At 45.5% G+C, this 18,287-nt stretch overlaps 1 protein-coding gene across 1 annotated transcript in view; it reads left to right on the forward strand.

The window, feature by feature from the left end:
* The window catches only part of GPC3 (glypican 3), a 138,365-nt gene that overhangs the window by 13,118 nt on the left and 106,960 nt on the right, over positions 1-18,287 (forward strand). The window contains exon 2 of the mRNA XM_020810324.3: positions 2,881-3,042. Coding sequence (XP_020665983.3) covers positions 2,881-3,042 — 162 coding nt within the window. The remainder of the gene's footprint in view (positions 1-2,880; positions 3,043-18,287) is intronic.

Here is an 18,287-nt window from a genome sequence, read left to right on the forward strand (position 1 = left end):
TTCCCACCTCCCTCACCCCCTCACTGCCAGTCCAACCCCACCCCCCTATGGCTTTAGGAAGTATGCTTATGTATTTATGTGCATAATTAAAATATATGGGAGCTACCGACCCCCACAAATTGGAAATGTTTTTTTTTATGGTTGAATACTTGCAGAATTTGTCTCTGTTGTTTACATTGTTCTCTTTTATGGTGACTGAGCATTCTGGAGCTTTGGCCCCATCTCTGTGAGTGTGCGGTCCTTACAGAGAACGGATGTGAGCGTCTTTTCGGTGTTAGCCATCCCTGTCTGTTCCTGAGTCAATCCAAGCAACTGCTGACCTATGGCCGAGATTGATGGCCAATCTCACTCTTCTATCAGGGGTGGCCCAAGATATTTTTCCAGCCAAGTTGTTGTTTAGTCGTGTCCGACTCTCCGTGACCCCATGGACCAGAGCACGCCAGACTCTCCTGTCTTCCACTGCCTCCCAGAGTTGGGTCAGATTCATGTTGGTCATTTCAATGACACTCTTCAACCATCTCGTCCTCTGTCGTCCCCTTCTCCTCTTGCCTTCACACTTTCCCAAAATCAGGGTCTTTCCCAAGGAGTCTTCTCTTCTCATGAGATGGCCAAAGTATTGGAGCCTCAGCTTCAGGATCTGTCCTTCCAATGAGCACTCTGGGTTGATTTCCTTCAGAACGGATAGGTTTGTTCTCCTTGCAGTCCAGGGGACTCCACGTAGAGTTTCCTCCAGCACCACAATTCAAAAGCATCCAAGAGAGGGAGGCAAAGGGTGCCCCCACGCACCGACCTCAAGATGCGTCCGTGATCAGAGCCAAGCAGCCGGCTCTGTGTGAGGTAGAAAGGGTCAGAAGCCCCTCTCCCCATTCTTGGCCATCAACCAATGATCACCACTGATTAAGTTCTGCTAGATTTGTCCTTCACCACCCCTGATGGCACCAGATCAAAACATTTTGGCTTTCTCCAGATCCTTTTACCACAGCCACTGGAAAGGTGTAACTGCAAGCATTTTGCTTAAATATTTCTGCCCGTCGTTCACTCTTATAATCCTGTGTATTTATCTAGTGGAGAAACTTGTTGGGTTTTTGTTTGTTTGTTTGCTGGTATGTTCAATTTTGCTGGTTTGCTTGTTTCCCTGCCACTGAAACATCCCGTCCCACCACGGGTAGGTAGGCGCTTGTGTTTAGCGTTAATATCTCTCTTGTTCTTTCTAACAAGCTTTTTTTAATTGAGTGCTAGACTAGAAAGGGGGCAGCAGGTTTGACATTTCCGTACAATTAGCCAAGAACTGAAATACACTTGTAAAAAGGGTGAGGAGAAGAGCAGATGGTTTCATTCCACATCGGTGGTGGTTTATTGAGAGCAGGTTTGGTTCCAGGCCCTGTTGGCTATAGGGCACTGGATAAGTCTCCCCACTCCAGCCATGAGGCTTCTCTATTATTTATTTGTGGTATTTATATTTCACCTTTCCTCCCACGAGCTCAGGGTGACCTATATGATTAATTCTTTGGCTCCATTTTATCCTCACGACGGTCCTTTGTGGTAGCTCATGCTGAGAGAGAACGAGAGATTGATAGGGCTGACACAGGGGACTAGAAACTTGGATTTCCTGCCTCTCATTCCAACATTGTAACCCCGACCCCACACTGTTTCTTTAATATGTTGATATTATATAATTGTATAATGTTAGCATATTGGAAGAAGCTGGTGTGATTACATTAGGCCACTATCCCCCTGAGCATCGGCTGCACAGAAATTCCCATCAGCATAACCAACATGGGATCTACACCACTTGCGCCAGTAGTCATCGCCATGCGCAAAACCCATAGCAGTCATGCTCAAAGAGAGCCAGAGAAGGGGACGTTTTCTGTTTCCTTTGGTCTCAGTTGTTAAATGGTTTGAAATGGGCTGGGATCCTCTTGGGTTTTAAAAACTGGGTTTTCATTGCATGTGCCCTGCCCAGGGATCTGTATTTATTTATTTTATTTATTCTATTTGTACCCCGCCTATCTCGTCAAAACGATGTACAATATGTTGTTATTGTTATGTGCCCTCAATTCACTCTTGACTTCCATGAATGAGCAGTTTCCAAAACACCCTGTCTTCAACTGCCCTGCTCAAACTCAAACTTTGGGGAGTCAGTCCATTTGTATTTGGTCTCCCTCTTTTCCTGTTGCCTTCCACCTTTCCTAGCATTATTGCCTTTTCCAGAGAATCCTCCCTTCTCATGGCGTAGGACAGCTGCAGTTTCGACATTTCCCCCTCCAGAGTTAGGTCAGGCCCAGTTTGGTCTGGGACCAACCTGTTCATCTTTCTAGCTCTCCAGGGTATCCAGAAAGCTCTCCTCCAGCACCACATTTCAAATGAATCCCTTTCCCCCCTTTCATCCTTCTTTACTATCCGGGTTTCACATCCATACAGGGTGATCGGGAATACAAGAGGGTGGATGATTTGGCTCCTGGTCTCCAGTGACCCATCCTTACACTTGATGAGCTGTAGGATGGGGTAGGAATGAACGAATGAACGAATGAACGAATGAACGAATGAACGAATGAACGAATGAACGAATGAACGAATGAACGAATGAATGGGATTGGACTAATTCCTTAATGGAGGTACCAATGTCCCTTGGTTCTACCCTTTCCACCAAGTGCAGTATGTGATTTTTTTTGGTAGAAAAGCGATGTCAGGGTTCTTCCACCTTGGATCAAAGACAGAAGAGGCCTCAAAGCTCTGAAACAAAAAAGTTTCTCTTCTATTATGCCAGACATTGAAAACCTCAGAGACACGAGGGCCGTAGCATTCAGGCGGTTCTTTGCTCGCCCTCGGTTCCTCCTTAAGAACCCGTTCTGTGCTAACCCTCCGGTGTTGCCTTTACAGGCTTGGATCTGCAGGTATGCCTCCCCAAAAGCATGACCTGCTGCTCCAGGAAGATGGAGGAGAAATACCAAGCGATGGCCCGTTCCAACATGGAGCAGCTCCTCCAGTCGGCCAGCATGGAGCTGAAGTTCCTCATCATGCAGAACGCGGCCGTCTTCCAAGGTAGGTGGGCTGAATGGCTCGGCTTCCCTTTTCCAGGACGGGGACCTCCCGGAAGGAGAAGGGGCTGGCAGCTGGCGGGCTCTGCTTGCCAGAGAGGAGGAAGCCATGCCTGAAGAAGTGTTGCGTTCACCGCCGGTGCGGGAGTCATGTTCCATGTCCTTCTCCTCTGGTCTCAGAAGCATGGCGGGGTGGGTGTTGGAGGGGCCCTGAAGCGTCTGTAAAAACGCTGCGACTCTGCGTGGTAAGGAACGGACCTTGAAACAACCTGGGGTGGCCAAGATTTCATCTCCTCCTAGCCAAGCAGCAGCTGCGGAAGCTTTGCAGGTCACCCGTTGGATTCCGAGTAGATGGTCAAGGGAAGAGTCAACAGCGTGGTTTTGCCCCTGGGAGCAGGAAAACAGGAGGGGAGGGCTGCGTTGAGTGCGGTGGCACGATCAGAGTTGATGTGGGCAACCCTAGGACTACCTGTCACCTTCGGTCTGATTTTCAGGTTCAAATGCCCTCTACAATTAGTTCAGGTCTCTCAGAATTATGGTATATTTCCTTGCCGAGTTTTGAATTAGGGTTAAAGCTGCGCAGCGGAACTGCAAGGATTCGCAGAGGAGAATAGCTTCATGTGCCCCAGATTAGTCCACCCCTTTTTCTCTTTAACTGGTCCTTAGGGTCTCAGTAACTCACTCCGAGACATTAGTAGTCGGAATGATTAAAAAAAAACACACACCATTTCATTACTTACAAACAGCAAACAGACAAACACGACTGCTTTCAGCCACAGACTTCAGCAGACTCAGTGACTGCTTCCAGCAAGCAAAAGAGAGGGGGCGGAACAGAACAAAGGAGGCAGGAGAGGAACCATTGGTTAGTGCTGGATTGATTGACAGCCCCTCCAAGCCACACCTACTAGAGGCAGCATGCCAGGTTGCAAAAACTCCCAGCCCACACCAGCTGGCACCACTCAGCCTCCCCTGGCATGAGAGTCGGGGTGCATCAGAAGGCGTGGGTTAAACTGTATGTGGGTCTTTGGGGGAACAGGAAGATCAAACAACATGACGGTAAATGTGACTCAGCACCCCACTTCTCACTCTCTTTACAAAAGTGACATCTTCCCCAAAACTGGTGTTGTGTTGCAGGATTCAGTGGTTTCCTCCTTCTTACAACACAGTACTGTAATAAATGAGCCTCGAAATGCCCGCCGTAAAGGGCCTACTAAAACCCCTTTGTAACATGTTTCAGTGTTTTCTTTCCAGCATCTTGCTTGAATGCCGGTCCTGATGCTGTTCTTCGCTAAATCTAATTTGCTTCTTTCTGAAATTGCATCAGCCTTTTTGCGGATAAAGATCAGGCGGGATCGCTTGGCATTTACCGAGTTCCTATCCAGGCGTGTCTGTTACTGTGTTCACTTAGCAAAGTTTATTAGATTAGTGGAGGCTTAAGACCCTGGGGCTCTTCCATTATTGATGGGGGAAAAGAACACAGATACAGGGTTTTGGGGGCAGAGGGGAGTTGCCATCATACATTAGTTTTCTATCCATAATACAGAATTTTAAAATATGGATATATGCTTATTTTCAAGGCCACGGGGCCTGAATAGTTTTCTTTATGGACTCACAATGTCTTTTGACAGCTCTGAGCCTAGCAGAAATCCACAACCGCGCATGCACGGCTGTGTCAAACTGCTTTTGGTTTTTACTGATGTTTGCAAAACTTCCCTCCATTGTTCAGGATGTGTATGCTCTAGGGAGCTCTTTTGTGAAATCGGCATGCATGCGGATCCTGTGCAGAGAGTAATGACCTATAGAAGATGCTAAGAAAGGTTGGTTGCAGGAATTCCAAGTATATGGAGGCCATTCCATAGTTGTATTAAAATTGTAGTCACTGTTCACAGGTTCATCTCCGGTGGTTTGTATGTGCTTTTTCTGCTGGAGAGTTGTGAATTTTGGTTAAATTCTTCTAGCTGTGCAGCAGAAGTGCAGGGATTCACAGAGCAGAATAAATTCAAGTCCCCCCTGATTAGTCCACTCCTTTCCCCATGAACTGGCACTTCCAATCTCAATAACTCTGAGACATCACTAGGAGAAACAATAAAAAGTTTAATTACTTACAGTTGAATGGATCAAACAGCCAACTGACAAACATGACTGCTTTCAACAACATACTCTAGAGAGGAGGGGAAAACACTGATCAGAGTTCTTTTTTTAAATCAGAGAGAGGGGAGGAACTGTTGATTGGTGCCGGATAGATTGATGGATACCCCAGTCCAGAAAGGTCCCTCCCAGCGAAACTTACTAAAGGCAGCATGCGAGGCTGCCAGAACTGCAACATTTTCCTGCATAAAGACACCTAGATTTGGAATAGATCTATGGGGAAAACCACAACAGGTAGAACTGTATTCTTGTTCTGTTGACCATATCCACCCCATGGGGCTGTGGCTGAACAGAAATGTTTCTGAGCCCTAAATTACTACCCATATTTTGGCATCAGCAGTGACTCAGCTTGCACCTCTTTGTGCTATGGCAGTCAGAAGCCAGGGAGAGAGTTCTAATTCCTGCCCGTTTTGATGAATGCCTCCAACATTTTGTTATTTAGAGCAGTGGTTCTTAACCTTTTTGAAAGAAACGCCCCCTTGAGCCATTGAGGAAGTTATCATCACCCCCCTCCCCGCGGTGATGATATCTTATTTATTTATTTATTTATTTATTTATTTATTTATTTATTTATTTATTTATTTATTTATTTATTTATTTATTTATTTATTTATTTATTTATGACACTTAAATCCAATGACCCCTGAAAACAAAATTCAATTCCAAGAAAATGAAATGCCCCCAAAAAGTAACATTTAATGATTTAGTTGCAAGCGAATTTTATGTCTCAAAAAGAAATATAAAAAGGGCACAAAAACAAACCGCAATGTAGGAACTAAAAATTTCAAGACGAAAACTCTGAAACTAAATTAAGATAGGAGGAAAATATATATTCATGCACACTGTAAAAAGGCTGCAGCCATCTTCACAGGTTTGGCTTGCTCCAGCGCCCCCCTACCGCCCCCTTCTGCTCCAGCGCCCCCCACACCGCCCCTTTTCGTTCTACCGCCCCCCTGAAAAATGAAATCACCCCCTGGGGGGCATTATCGCCCACGTTAAGAACCACTGATTTAGAGTAATGTAGCTCCGTTTTTCTCGGCTGTCAAGGGAAGGGCCCTGGTTTTGACACCTATCAGGTTATCTTTAATCACTTTAGTGGCAGCTGAAACCATGAGTATATCAGGGTAGCTGATGCCAATCTTGACATCCAGTAAAAACTTGAATTATTTATTTCGTTGTGATGAAAATGTCTGGATTTTATTGGGTTTTCTTGAAAGAACTGGATTGTGCTCAGTGTCGCTGAGAGAAAAAGATCACTGTTCATTACTGCCAATATCCCTTCTTTTTTTGTTTGTTAAAGTAAACAATGTGTAATTTACTTTTCCTTTGTCACTGAAGCTTCTTTTTGCTCCTCTGAAATGAAGGTGAGGAAGTCAAATGGTGTCTAAGAGTATATCTATTCAACAACCCATTTCACTTACTATGCCTTTTGTATGGTTAAAGTGGCGTGTGATTTTTTGTGGGGTTTTTTTTTGGGTGGGGATCTATAGGAAGGGCACTTTTCCCAGAGGCTAGCAAAGGGTTTTAAAAGCAGAGTTTTAGGAACAGCCTCTAATTTCTCACGTGTCTGCCTTTTCTTTGAAGCCGGGTAAGTTTAATAAGTGGGGAACATGTGGCTGTTTTTGATCTTCCCAGAAGGCAGACATGAGAGTGTTTTTTTCCCCTCCTGTGTTACTGTTTTTCTTCGTAGGCTATTTAAAAGACACGGTGGAAACCCGTGTTTTGGAGAGGAAACTGAGTTACCACTAAGGAGTGGGTGGGATTTTTCCCTTCTATACTATTGTCAATTTTATCAATACCATTATCGTAAAAAATTCTCCTTTTGTCTCTACAGATCAGAATTAGCATGAGGTTCTAGGACTGTCAGGTCGAGAGAGGCTGGGTTTATTAAAATTTCTTGCTGAAATAACTATTGCATGTGGACATTCTGTATTGGCTGTAAGAAAAAAAAATCCAAAATCCACAATCAGAGGAATTTTGAGGACTTGATATGTCTTGAGTTCTAGGATCTCCATGGAAAAAGAGAATGGTGAAATATACCTTGTGTTTTTGTTGTTTTTAATGTGTTTTAGTGCTGTTTTTTAATCTACTATTTTTAATTTTATGTTTAAATTTTGTAAAATATTGAGATATTTTGTTTTTTTAACTTTTAACATTGTTTCTCTTTTTAATACTGTAAACTGCCTTGGGGGAAAAAAGCACTGAGCGGAGAGGCGGGACTCACTTTGAATTCAAAGGCAGGGAAGGCACACGATTGGTTAGTGTGGGATAGATTGACAGTCACCACGTAGCCAGAATAGTCCATCTCAGCCAAACCTACAAAAGGCAGCAGATTGAAGTGGGAGGGCTTTTTTAATTCATTGTTGTGAAAACCCTGAATCCCGCCTAAATTACATTTGAGTTGTCCCAGTTGATCACGCAGGGAGAAATATGGCTCGGAAGAATTCTGCCTGAATGGTCAGCTCATGTCTTCTGTAATTACTTCTTGAAGGCAGGAGTCATATTTCATAGTTCAAGTCCCTCAGATATTTCAACTGCTCTCTTAAGGCTATAAAAGAGATAAATTGTGTTTTTCAGGGTTTCGCCAGCCCTGTTTATGCTCCTCGGCCTTCCTGACGGTTTCTGTCTTTTCCTCTCCGATTCCCCATCGCCTGAAGCCAGCTCTGGCCCTTCTGAGATGCATTTTGTCTTGGGGCCTGGATGGATTAAGCAAGGAGATAAATTTCTCCCCCGGCTGGCTTGCGCCAGAGTATTTAAAATGCAGAGAAGAAACAGTCTGTAAACATTAAGAGGAGAAAAGGGAGGGGGGCCATCTGCAAGACCGCATCAGCGATGTCAAGGGCAGGCGTCTGGTTTATGTAAAAGACGCATTTCCCTCGACTGTCATCGGCTGCCGCTTTTGAAGCTGCCGTGATATGGAAGGATAAAATGGCCAGTGATGCATTTCAGACCGGAGATATGAACTCTTCCTGAGCCAATTAAGCTGTCAATTTGCCCAGGTTTCGTGTCTCCCGGTGACAAACGGGGTCACTTTAGGACCATCACTTCACTTCGGCGGCGAGGCTGGCCAAATCAGTACTACAATTTAAAATCCTAATATGTTATGAAGGTGTATTAATCTGTGCTTAAAACAGAAGGCGAGGAACAGAGAATAGGAGAGAGGAGAGGGAGAACCTTTCAGTCCACACAGGGAAATCCAGAAATCCGGTTTGAGGCATAATGTGCTTCGGGCCGGCTCGGCCAGCAGGCAAGGAAAAAACAGAAACATCAGTGGGGAGGTTGCAAAAATGTCAACTTGAACATCGTTTCGGATTCTGAGAACGAGGTTGTGAGGGATCAACTGAAACCAGGTTTTGGGCACCTAAACCAGAGGCGGGCAACTTCCCCCATGATTCTGAGGTCCATATTTAGCCCCTGGAACCTGGCAGATGTATTTATTTCTTTGTAGGCGGCTGTTCTCCTGATAAGCCCCCCCGATTTAGTTAAGATTTAGTTGAGAAGGTGCAAAACGGGGAGCTGTACTCAGCCAGGCTTAAGAGGGCTTCCCTATATTTTATATTCTTTCCATTTTCAAAGTAGACCACATTCCGTTCCGTCCTTAGCAGAGTTTAGCTCAATACACTAAGCTGGTGTTTTCTTGTCCGGTTAGATGTCTTAACTAGCAGGAGGGCATTGCCTAATGCTGTAGCCCTGATGAGTTGGAAAACAAATGGATTTGTTTGGTTTCTTTTGTGTATGTATGTGTTACATTTATATCCTGTTTTTAATTCACTTCATTCTAGGCAGCATATGTGGCTTTACTCTTTTCAGATCCCTCCTTGTTGACAGCCTTGAGAGTTAGGTTATGGTGAAATGATCCCCATCTCCTCGTGTGTTGCATAACCCTGTGAGTATAAGAGCAAGTCTCGTCCTAGTAGAACACTCTAACCATTATACCAGGCTACCTCTTAATTTCTGCAACACCCCCCCCCAATTTTTGTTGTTGTGTTGTTTAGTCGTGTCCGACTCTTTGTGACCCCATGGACCAGAGCAGGCCAGGCCCTCCTGTCTTCCACTGCCTCCCGGAGTTGGGTCAGATTCATGTTGGTCGCTCCGATGACCCTGTCCAGCCATCTCGTCCTCCGTCGTCCCCTTCTCCTCTTGCCTTCACACTTTCCCAACATCAGCATCTTTTCCAGGGAGTCTTCTCTTCCCGTCAGATGGCCAAAAGTATTGGAGCCTCAGTTTCAGGATCTGTCCTTCCAGTGAGCACTCAGGGTTGATTTCCTTCAGAATGAATCGGTTTGTTCTCCTTGCAGTCCAGGGGACTCTCAAGAGCCTCCTCCAGCACCACAATTCAAAAGCATCCATTCTTCGGCGGTCAGCTTTCTTTATGGTCCAGCTCTCATTTCTGTACACCACTACAGGAAAAACCATAGCTTTGACTATTTGAACTTTTGTTGGCAAGGTGATGGTCTCTGCTTTATAAGATGCTGTCTAGGTTTGTCATCGCTTTCCTCCCAAGAAGCAGGCGTCTTTTAATTTTGTGGCTGCTGTCACCATCTGCAGTGATCGTGGAGCCAAAGAAAGTAAAATCTGTCACTGCCTCCATATCTCTCCTCCCCATAGTTTATTACAAAGAAAGTAGTTTATTGCACTAATGGGGCAGTATATAAACCAAATGAATGAATGAATGAATGAATAAGCAAGCTGAAACAAGTATCTTGTGCTTTACAAGGTCGTCTGCTATACAGTAATTCTTTCTTTGGTAGGAGATTATTTTATAACATCTGACGAAAGGATGAAATTCAGAAGCAGAATTTGGAGGGAAAAAATTGCTGGAAAAGGGTGCCACCCACTCCTGCAAACAGACTTTCTTTCTTTCCCCTTTTTTGGGTGGGCGGGTGGGTGAGAGGTTTGAATTGATGGCAAACCTTGACCAGCCACTCCAGAGTCTCAAGAGAGAGGACAAACATCCAGCCTCTGGGGCTTGGAGAGGGGCCCTGCTTATCTCAACTGGAGTCTCCAGTAGATACGAGAGACCGAGCCGGCCAGCCTGGGGGTTGCCTGAGTGTCTGATCATCTCTAATCCGAGCTCTTTAGGGGATTCCTGAGTTATCGGAAGGCCTGTGTGCTGTTCAGAAATGCCTAAGTAGTTTCTGTCTGCAGCGGGGTGATTAACCGGAAGCCCTGGAGACAGGGGGGTAGATGGAAGAGGGCCTGGAGCTTTGGAAGATTGCGTTTCAGACTGTAACCCTTGAATCTCACAGGGGGTGGCGCTCTTGCGGTCCAAGAACAGCTTCACACTGTTATTCCCTGCAGGATGTTCCAACTTCCGGTTCTAGATCTACTGTTGCAATTAAGCAAAACACAATGCCTGTTGCAATTAAATGAAAATCCCCAGGTGGCCAATGTCTTTATTAGGAATAAATATAAATCCACAGAATTGTAAAAGCTTTTGGAAATATCTCTCTCTTTGGTGGTGTTGCAATTAAATTTGCCATAAATATAAGCAACGAGCTGGTACAAGCGAACATGGCCTCAATAACATGCGGAGGCAGAATTTGTCTCTGGGCCGAGGGACTTTATCCTAGGATCTGATCGGTGGAAGAGTTAGCAGATCTGGATCTACTTCGTGCTGAGGAAGGAGGCTGCTTGGTGGTTCTTGAGTTTTGTCGTGGGAAAAAGTATGAAATAGTTGGGGTGGAGACGCTGGCTGAAATCCTGTTGCTTGGCACTGCAAGTGAACTAGCGTAGCCCCACTGAATCGAAGTGGGTCTAGTGGATCGACTTCCCCATAAATTCCGTTGATTCAAATAGGCTTGCTTTTACTGCGACTTACTTTTAGCATGGTAAGTGCCAACTAGAGGAGACCTGTTTGAATGGGTGAGCTTTACAGAGGACTTGATTCACCAAATCACGCTGATTCAGTGGGCTTACGGCATTGAGCAACAGGATTTGAGCCGTGCCGTTGCTTCATCTGTGTTTTTTTGTACTCTTGTCTCAATATAGCACTCTCCAAATGTGTTAGACTCGTTTGTTCTTTAGGTAGCACAGCTCATGTTGCCTAGGACTGATGGGATTTGTAGTCTCAGCTGGAGAGCACTGGGAAGGGGTGGCGTGCATCTTCTTTTCCAGCTCCATGGCTCTTTCTTGGGGGGCGAGGTGAGGAGAGTGAGTCAAGGGGACCCGTTAGTCACTTTTTCTGAATGTGATGATTTTTGTGTTCCAGTACATGTCCTCTGCACTTTCTCAAAACAGCACCAGCACCGTTTCAACCTAGGTGCTGGCTCTCGTCCCTGTGAAATGTTCTTGATTTGCACCAGCAGCCCCTAATTAAGCATCCCCTTAGCATTGTGTTGAATATGGTCTGGATTATAAACTAATAAATGGTCAGTTGGGCGAAAGCTTGCATTTTAAGAGTTTCACAAAGTTGGAGAGGATGAGCGCCCTCTTAGGGCTTTAGTACCATGGTTTCAAGAGTTGCTGCATTTCTTTATTGTGTCGTAAAGGCAGTGGGATGGACAGAAAAAAAACCTTCAGGTTTAATTAGAAAGGCGACCCCTTTCGACCCAATGGCAGTGTAATTAAAGCATGCCAATAACCACTTGGCCAGCTGGCCATTTCTGGTGTCTAACCAAGCGGTACGTCTAATTGCTCTGATTCAGGTTTTAGCAGTAATATCTTGTAAGTCAGAAAGTTACCTGTAACATCTCACTTCCTGGGGTACAGAGGTCAGAACTGTCATGTTTATTTGCTGTTTCAAAAATGTTATTTCTTTTAAGCTCAATGGAGGACTGGGTGTGTGTGTCATTTTTCTATTTCTAAGGGTTGGGGAACGCTGGGAGGAAAAACAGTGTTAGCCCCAAATTGCGGCTCATGTTAACATGTTAGAAAAAAATGTAGGACGATCACCTTAGCCATTCCTGCGAACATTTGCAAGCTGTCCTTTGATGTCCCTTGGTATTTTATTTAAGAGCGAGCAGCCATGCAAATCCAACTCAGCAGCCTGGTAAACCTGAAGGCTACGAGAGGTACGTATAAGCAAAAAACTTGAAACATAAGGCTAAATCCAACTTATTCCCTGCCAAAGCTGACCCATGTTCAGTTGATTTCAGGAGGTAGGCTGTTCTTGGCTCTAAAAATGGATTCAGGCCAAAGGAAGCTTCTTTCTGCAGAGCTTCACCCGCCAAGCCCTACGTTGGCAGCTCTGATTGACAGCCGTGGCTCTCCAGATTTGGGGGGGTGGCATCCTTTCTTAGCTCTAGCTGGAGATCCTTGTTGGTCCGTGATGGGCACCCATCCGATGAATGGCCAGGAATTACTCTTCTTTGCTTCTGTAATCAGACAAGATCCGTCTCTTCCGGGTGGGATCCCAATGTATAAAGCCATATACCGTTGGCCCGCTCAGTTCACGGTTGACTTCTATTGTAGTCAACTCGTTATAGGTCTCATTAGTTCAAGGTGGAAGGAATCTGCTGGTGCTCCTTGATGCCCGGGGGGTGCCAGAAGATTCTCACGTTCCTCAGGGAGACTCCCACTTACAGATTACTACATGTAAGTGCGAGTTATTTGTAACTAGTTCCTTCTGAACTCTGCCTGGAAAGCATCTCACTCTGTGTCTCTCAAGCCAGTGCATATTACATTCATTTGCACAAAAGAACCACATTAATTTTTAAACCATAAGACAAGGGGTCTCCTTAAAAATGCTTCTGGGTGGTCGTTCGTCAGAGAGATGGATTAATTAAAGTGCAATGGGCTCTCTGTGGTCGGGGCTGTTTAGATGCTAGGGGTTGGATGCTCAGTACATGCTCACCTGTGTGCACCATAGCTTAGCGGTGCTGCGTGTAGTGCAGAGTTTTGAATTTTGGGTTATATCCCTTTAACTGTGCAGTGGAAGTACAGAGGTTCACCAAGGAGAATAATTTCCAAGTTCCCCAGATAGTCCACCCCTTTTTCATTAACTGGCACTTAAAGCCTCAGTAACTCACTTGGAAGCCTTTGTAGGCAAAAGAATAAAAAAGTTTCATTCCTTGCGGTTGTGAACAGATCAACAGCAAACAAACAAAAAAACTGCTTCCAAGAGACTAAAGAGAAGAAAAGGAACAGCTGTCTTTTGAATTCAGAGGCGGAAGGAAACCTTGCTTGGTGCTGAACCCATTGCAGTTCAGAATTATTGTTATTATTTTTTAAAAGACACAGTCATTTTAAAGATCGTTTCAGAAAAGCAGAAGCCGGCAGAATTGAAACGCAGGTCCCTGAAGGGTTTTTATAAAAAGGTAAAAGTTAAGGGCCTTTTTTGTGTTACCATCGACATAATTGACGAGCAGTCGCAAGAATCTTATATCCCAAAAGTGCCTTGAAATTCACTACTGCACGATTGGAGTGTGGGTGGAATAAAACCAGCCGATCCAATAACGTAATCAAATCTTTCCATGAGTTATTGGGCTGAGGTTTAGAATTAATTTAAGTAAGGGATATTTTGTACTCTCTACATTTTGGGGCAGGGCGTTGTAAGCCATGAATGCTCTTTGCTGGAATAAACAAGCCACAAGTATTAGGCTTTTCATTTCCTGTTACATATTCAAGAACTGTTATACGGGCTCATCAAAATATCAAAGGGTCAGAAAATTCAAAGGTTTCCCATATTAAAGGAATTGTCTTGATTGGCATAACTCTCCCTGAATTTTTTTCCCCTTTTCCTTTTGATATTTCTCTAGCTTACTGATTGCTAGTAATAGATGGTAACCTTGTCAGACTGCTCTACCAACTCTGCTCACGACCTGGGGTTCAATCCCACATAGCCGGCTTGAGGTTCACTCACCCTTCCATCCTTCTCAGGTTGGTCAATTCAGTACCCATCTTGCTGTGTGGGGGGAGACAATCTAAAGCCTGCACCATGAAATTTGTAAACAGCCTGGAGAGCGCTTTAAGCGCTATAGGGTGCCATATCCGCAGAAAGCGTTTGCTTTTTGCTGGGATCCTTCCGGGTTTTAATGAGCGACAAGAAATCTCCCACTGCACCCCACCCCACCTCCCCAAAGTAACCTTTCGATGAGCTTCTGCAGTTCTTCTGGCTGGGATGAGACCTGACGGGAAGGAGAAGATGCTTCGTTCTCCTTTTGAAGTGGAGTGTCTCCGCCCCCATCTGACGAACAAATTAATGCAATATATCTCTGCTCTCCCCAACCCCCCCCCCATTCACCTTCTCCCATTGCCTTTGTCATTTAAAGATCTGTTGTAGTCTGCTTAGGATAAAACAGCTTTCATCAAGCCGCGGAATGCCACTTGAGATATGAAAGGCTTCTAAAGATCCTTCTTCCCACTCCCCATCAGCATAGATCAGATCTTTTTGATGCCACACAGGCAGGGAGAAACGCTCCCCTCCCCTTCCCCCACTGAATGATCGGTTCTCCTTTCTTCACCCTTTCCAGTGTGAGACGTTGTCCCCCCCCCCCATGCTTTCTATCCGCTGTAGAAGTGAGCAATGAGATGTATCCCATAATGCCGGGTGCCGGTTGGGAGATGAGAAGGCAAGCCATGGAAAGGCTTGCTTCCCGAATAAATAGCCCGTTGTCTGATAATTATGTATATAATGGCTTTGTTTCTTCCGTTGTGCTACAAGCGCAGAGCAGCAACACAACACTTGAGGTTCTGGATGGGGTGGAGAAGAGTCCCCCCCCCCAAATGTGCTTTGAAGGGAAAGGACCCAGCCATTCTGCTTAGATCAGAATTGATCCCTGTCTCCAGTTCTGGGTCCCACGGTTCCAGAACAATATCAGCAACTCAGAAGTTGACTTGAGAGAAGATGGAGAGAGGACTTATTCATTTATTTTTATTTAAAATATTTTTACCCCACCTTTCTCCTTAAGAAGGACCCAACGTGACTTAAATGAAATCAGGAAAAGACAGCATTTCAAGCCAAAAACAGTAAGTGTACAAATACTAAAAAAAAGGATCAAGCCAACACCACACTTAAAGACGGTAGAGAAGAGCAACAGCAGGAGCACATTCAAAGCAGTAAGGCACCATTATGCATTTAAGAAAACCTTCCCAGGCAGCTAGTTGCTGAGGGAAGGCTTGTCTGAAGAGAAAGGTCTTTGCTTGCAGAAGAACAGTAAAGAGGGGGCCAGCCTGGCCTCCAGTGGGAGGGAGTTCCAAAGTCTGGGAGCAGCCACAGAGAAGGTCCTGCTCTGTGTCCCCACCTATGAAGGTGGCGGGACTGAAAGAAAGACTTCTCCTGATGATCTTAACAAATGATGATAGTTGTCTTCAGGTATGTAAAGGGATGGAACAAACGGGTTTTCTGCTCTCCTGCTCCAGAGCCGGTAGGGCATTAATGAAATGGTTCAAATTACAAGAAAGGCGTTTGTGACTAAACACGAGGAGGAGCTGCCTGAGGACCGGGCTCGTGCAGCAGTTCAGTGGGCCTCCTCTGACGGTGCCAGGCTCTCCTTCACCGTGGGCCACCTGCCAGGGCCATTTTGCTGGCGGATTTCCTGCATGTCCTGAGGGTTGGGCTAGATGACCCTTGAGGGCCCTTTCCATTGAACAGTTTTTGTCGTTTTACAGCTTGAAGGTAAATTGAATGAGTTTTTCTGTAGCCCCGGGATGGAGAGGCCACTCTCACACTTCCTGTGAGACTCCGAATAATCTTGAGAGAGAAAGCAGCACCTTATCCGCCAACGAAGGGCAGTGGGGTGGAGTGGGTGCAGGGACGCCCGCGTGAATGATTGGGCCCACAACTCATGCAACTGGCGCACATTGGGTGGTGGTTCCTAGTAGTGTGGGAAACGTGCAGGGTATTTAGGAAAGATACCGTGCATCTTCATTTGCAACTTGGCTGTAAAGCTCATTGGGTGATCTTGGGCTAGTCGTTCTCTCCCACTTTAGACTACCCTGCAGGATTGTTGTGAGGATACAGTGTGTGTGTGGGGGGGAAGAGAGAAACCCATATATGATGCCTTGAACTCATGGAAGGGAAGGGAAGATAGAAATAGAGTAAATATATCAATTAAGAGCAACACCACCCATTTCAGCGGGGGTCCCCCCAGCATGTTCCTCCCGAAGCAGGAGTGGGTGATCTCCAGAAATCTAGGGAGACCCCTTGGTGGACAGCAACCACTTCTACAACCAACCCCTCCCATTAACCTTTGGGTAGTGTGGGCGGCATATAAACTAACTAACTAACTAACTAACTAACTAACTAACTAACTAACTAACTAACTAACTAACTAACTAACTAACTAACTAACTAACTAACTAAATAAATAAATAAATAAATAAATAAATAAATAAATAAATAAATTTCTTGTAATTTTTTAAAAAAAGCTATAAAAGCTCACTTGTGCTCTCTAGTGGCCAATTAAATTTTTTTCTAAGTTTACTCTTTTGTTTAAAATGTGCAGGGTTGCTGGGGGAGCTCACCCCATCAAAAAGGCCCCCCTCCCCCATGCTGCTTCGGGGGCACAAAGGGAGATTTTCAGTAATTAATTGAAAACATCTTTGATTGGTGTGGGGGTTGCTCATAACATGTTGGTCACGTTTGACCTACTCTGGCTTTAAAAGAACACAGAAAAGTTCCCTCCATCTTTGAGTTAAAAAAAAAAAAAGAATATGTATATCTCTGTGTGTGTGTGTGTGTAACAACACTTTCACCTGAATGAGCGCACCATCTGCATTGCTCTTGGTACAGTGCATTAAAACAACAATATGCATTATTTAGTAACTCCTTAGCCTGTCTGCCCACCCCTCGGTTCCTCCCCTGGATGTGATCTTGGCTGTGGCTTAATGTTACTCTTCCTTCCGTAAGGCAGGGGCTACATCTGTTCCATAGATCCCTGTGGGAAAAACGATAAAGCCCTGTGGGCAAAGGAGAGGTAGCGGGGGAAGCAGAAGCCGCCCGCCGCATGGCGTTCCATGCTTTTATCTTCACCCGGGGAGGTGCATGGCTGACATTCGTTCCAGATGTAAATGGATAGAAGAGGCCCCTTGGAGAAGTTGCCGCCGGATCTTGGAAGGAGCACTTCTAAAGGAATGATGCTACATTTTTTGGGGGGGGGGGAGACAAGAGCATATGGATCTTCTTTAGACCTATGGTCGCCATCCCTGGAGGAGAAAATGTGGGTGCAAGATGGATCAGTCTGTCTCGGAAAAAAATGGGCCAACTGAATCCATCCAGCCCCCTGCTGATGAAAGATGATGGAAGGTGTAGTTCCACCACCTCCAGGGTTGAAGCCGGTCACGTCCATAGATTCATCTGAAGAAAGTTGTGTTAGGATGGACCGATTCCCAGCCTGGCGTCCCCAGATGGTCTTGGACTTCATCTCCCAGACATCCTGCCCAGCATAGCTAGTGGTGAAGGCTTCTGGGAGTTGTAGTCCAAGAACCCCTGGGGAACCAAGATTTGGAAACCACTGGACTAGATCATGAAGATTAGACTTGAGGAATGACTTCAAGGCTTTAGGGAGAGTGACTGCAGCTCCCTTCTGAAACTTACTCAATTTGCCAACCTCAGAAGGATGGAAGGCTGAGGCTATCTCAAGCTGGGGAGCCTGAGCCGTGAGCAGAGTTTTGACTGCAGTACAGCAGTTTAACCACTGCGCCACGAGGCTTAGATGCAGCTTAGAGGTGGGGAAGATGGGAGAGAAATCCCGTACCTCCGTCCCCGGGTGAGACTCACCCATTTATCTGTGCATGGCGCCTTCAAAACTCTACGCAGATGATATGACCTTAAGATCAAGTGCTGTCTCTCTTTTCTTTCCCGCAATCACTGGTGCCGTCGGTTGCTGTTGAATGCTTTTCTGGTGCCTTATGAAGAGACTGGAGACCTTGAACATGGCATGCTTTTTAACATCACTCCCTGTTCGCTCAGTAAAGTTGTTACACCTATGCGTAGTTGTTGTACAGCCAACGCCGCTACTTCTGCTTAAAACCGACAAGCCGATGGAAACCACCCGCCAAAAACTCACACCGAAGCCGTTTCCGGCTCGGAGGGCCCTTTCACATGAGAATTGATGAAAGTGCAGCATAGCATCTGTTCGTGTGTTTCCACCAACGCCACCGTGTCTGACCATTTTTCTCCCCTTAAACAGCACAAAATAGTTTCTAGCTTTGCTTTTG

The sequence above is a fragment of the Pogona vitticeps genome, chromosome 11 (assembly GCF_051106095.1).
Source record: "Pogona vitticeps strain Pit_001003342236 chromosome 11, PviZW2.1, whole genome shotgun sequence".
NCBI classification, from domain to species: domain Eukaryota; kingdom Metazoa; phylum Chordata; class Lepidosauria; order Squamata; family Agamidae; genus Pogona; species Pogona vitticeps.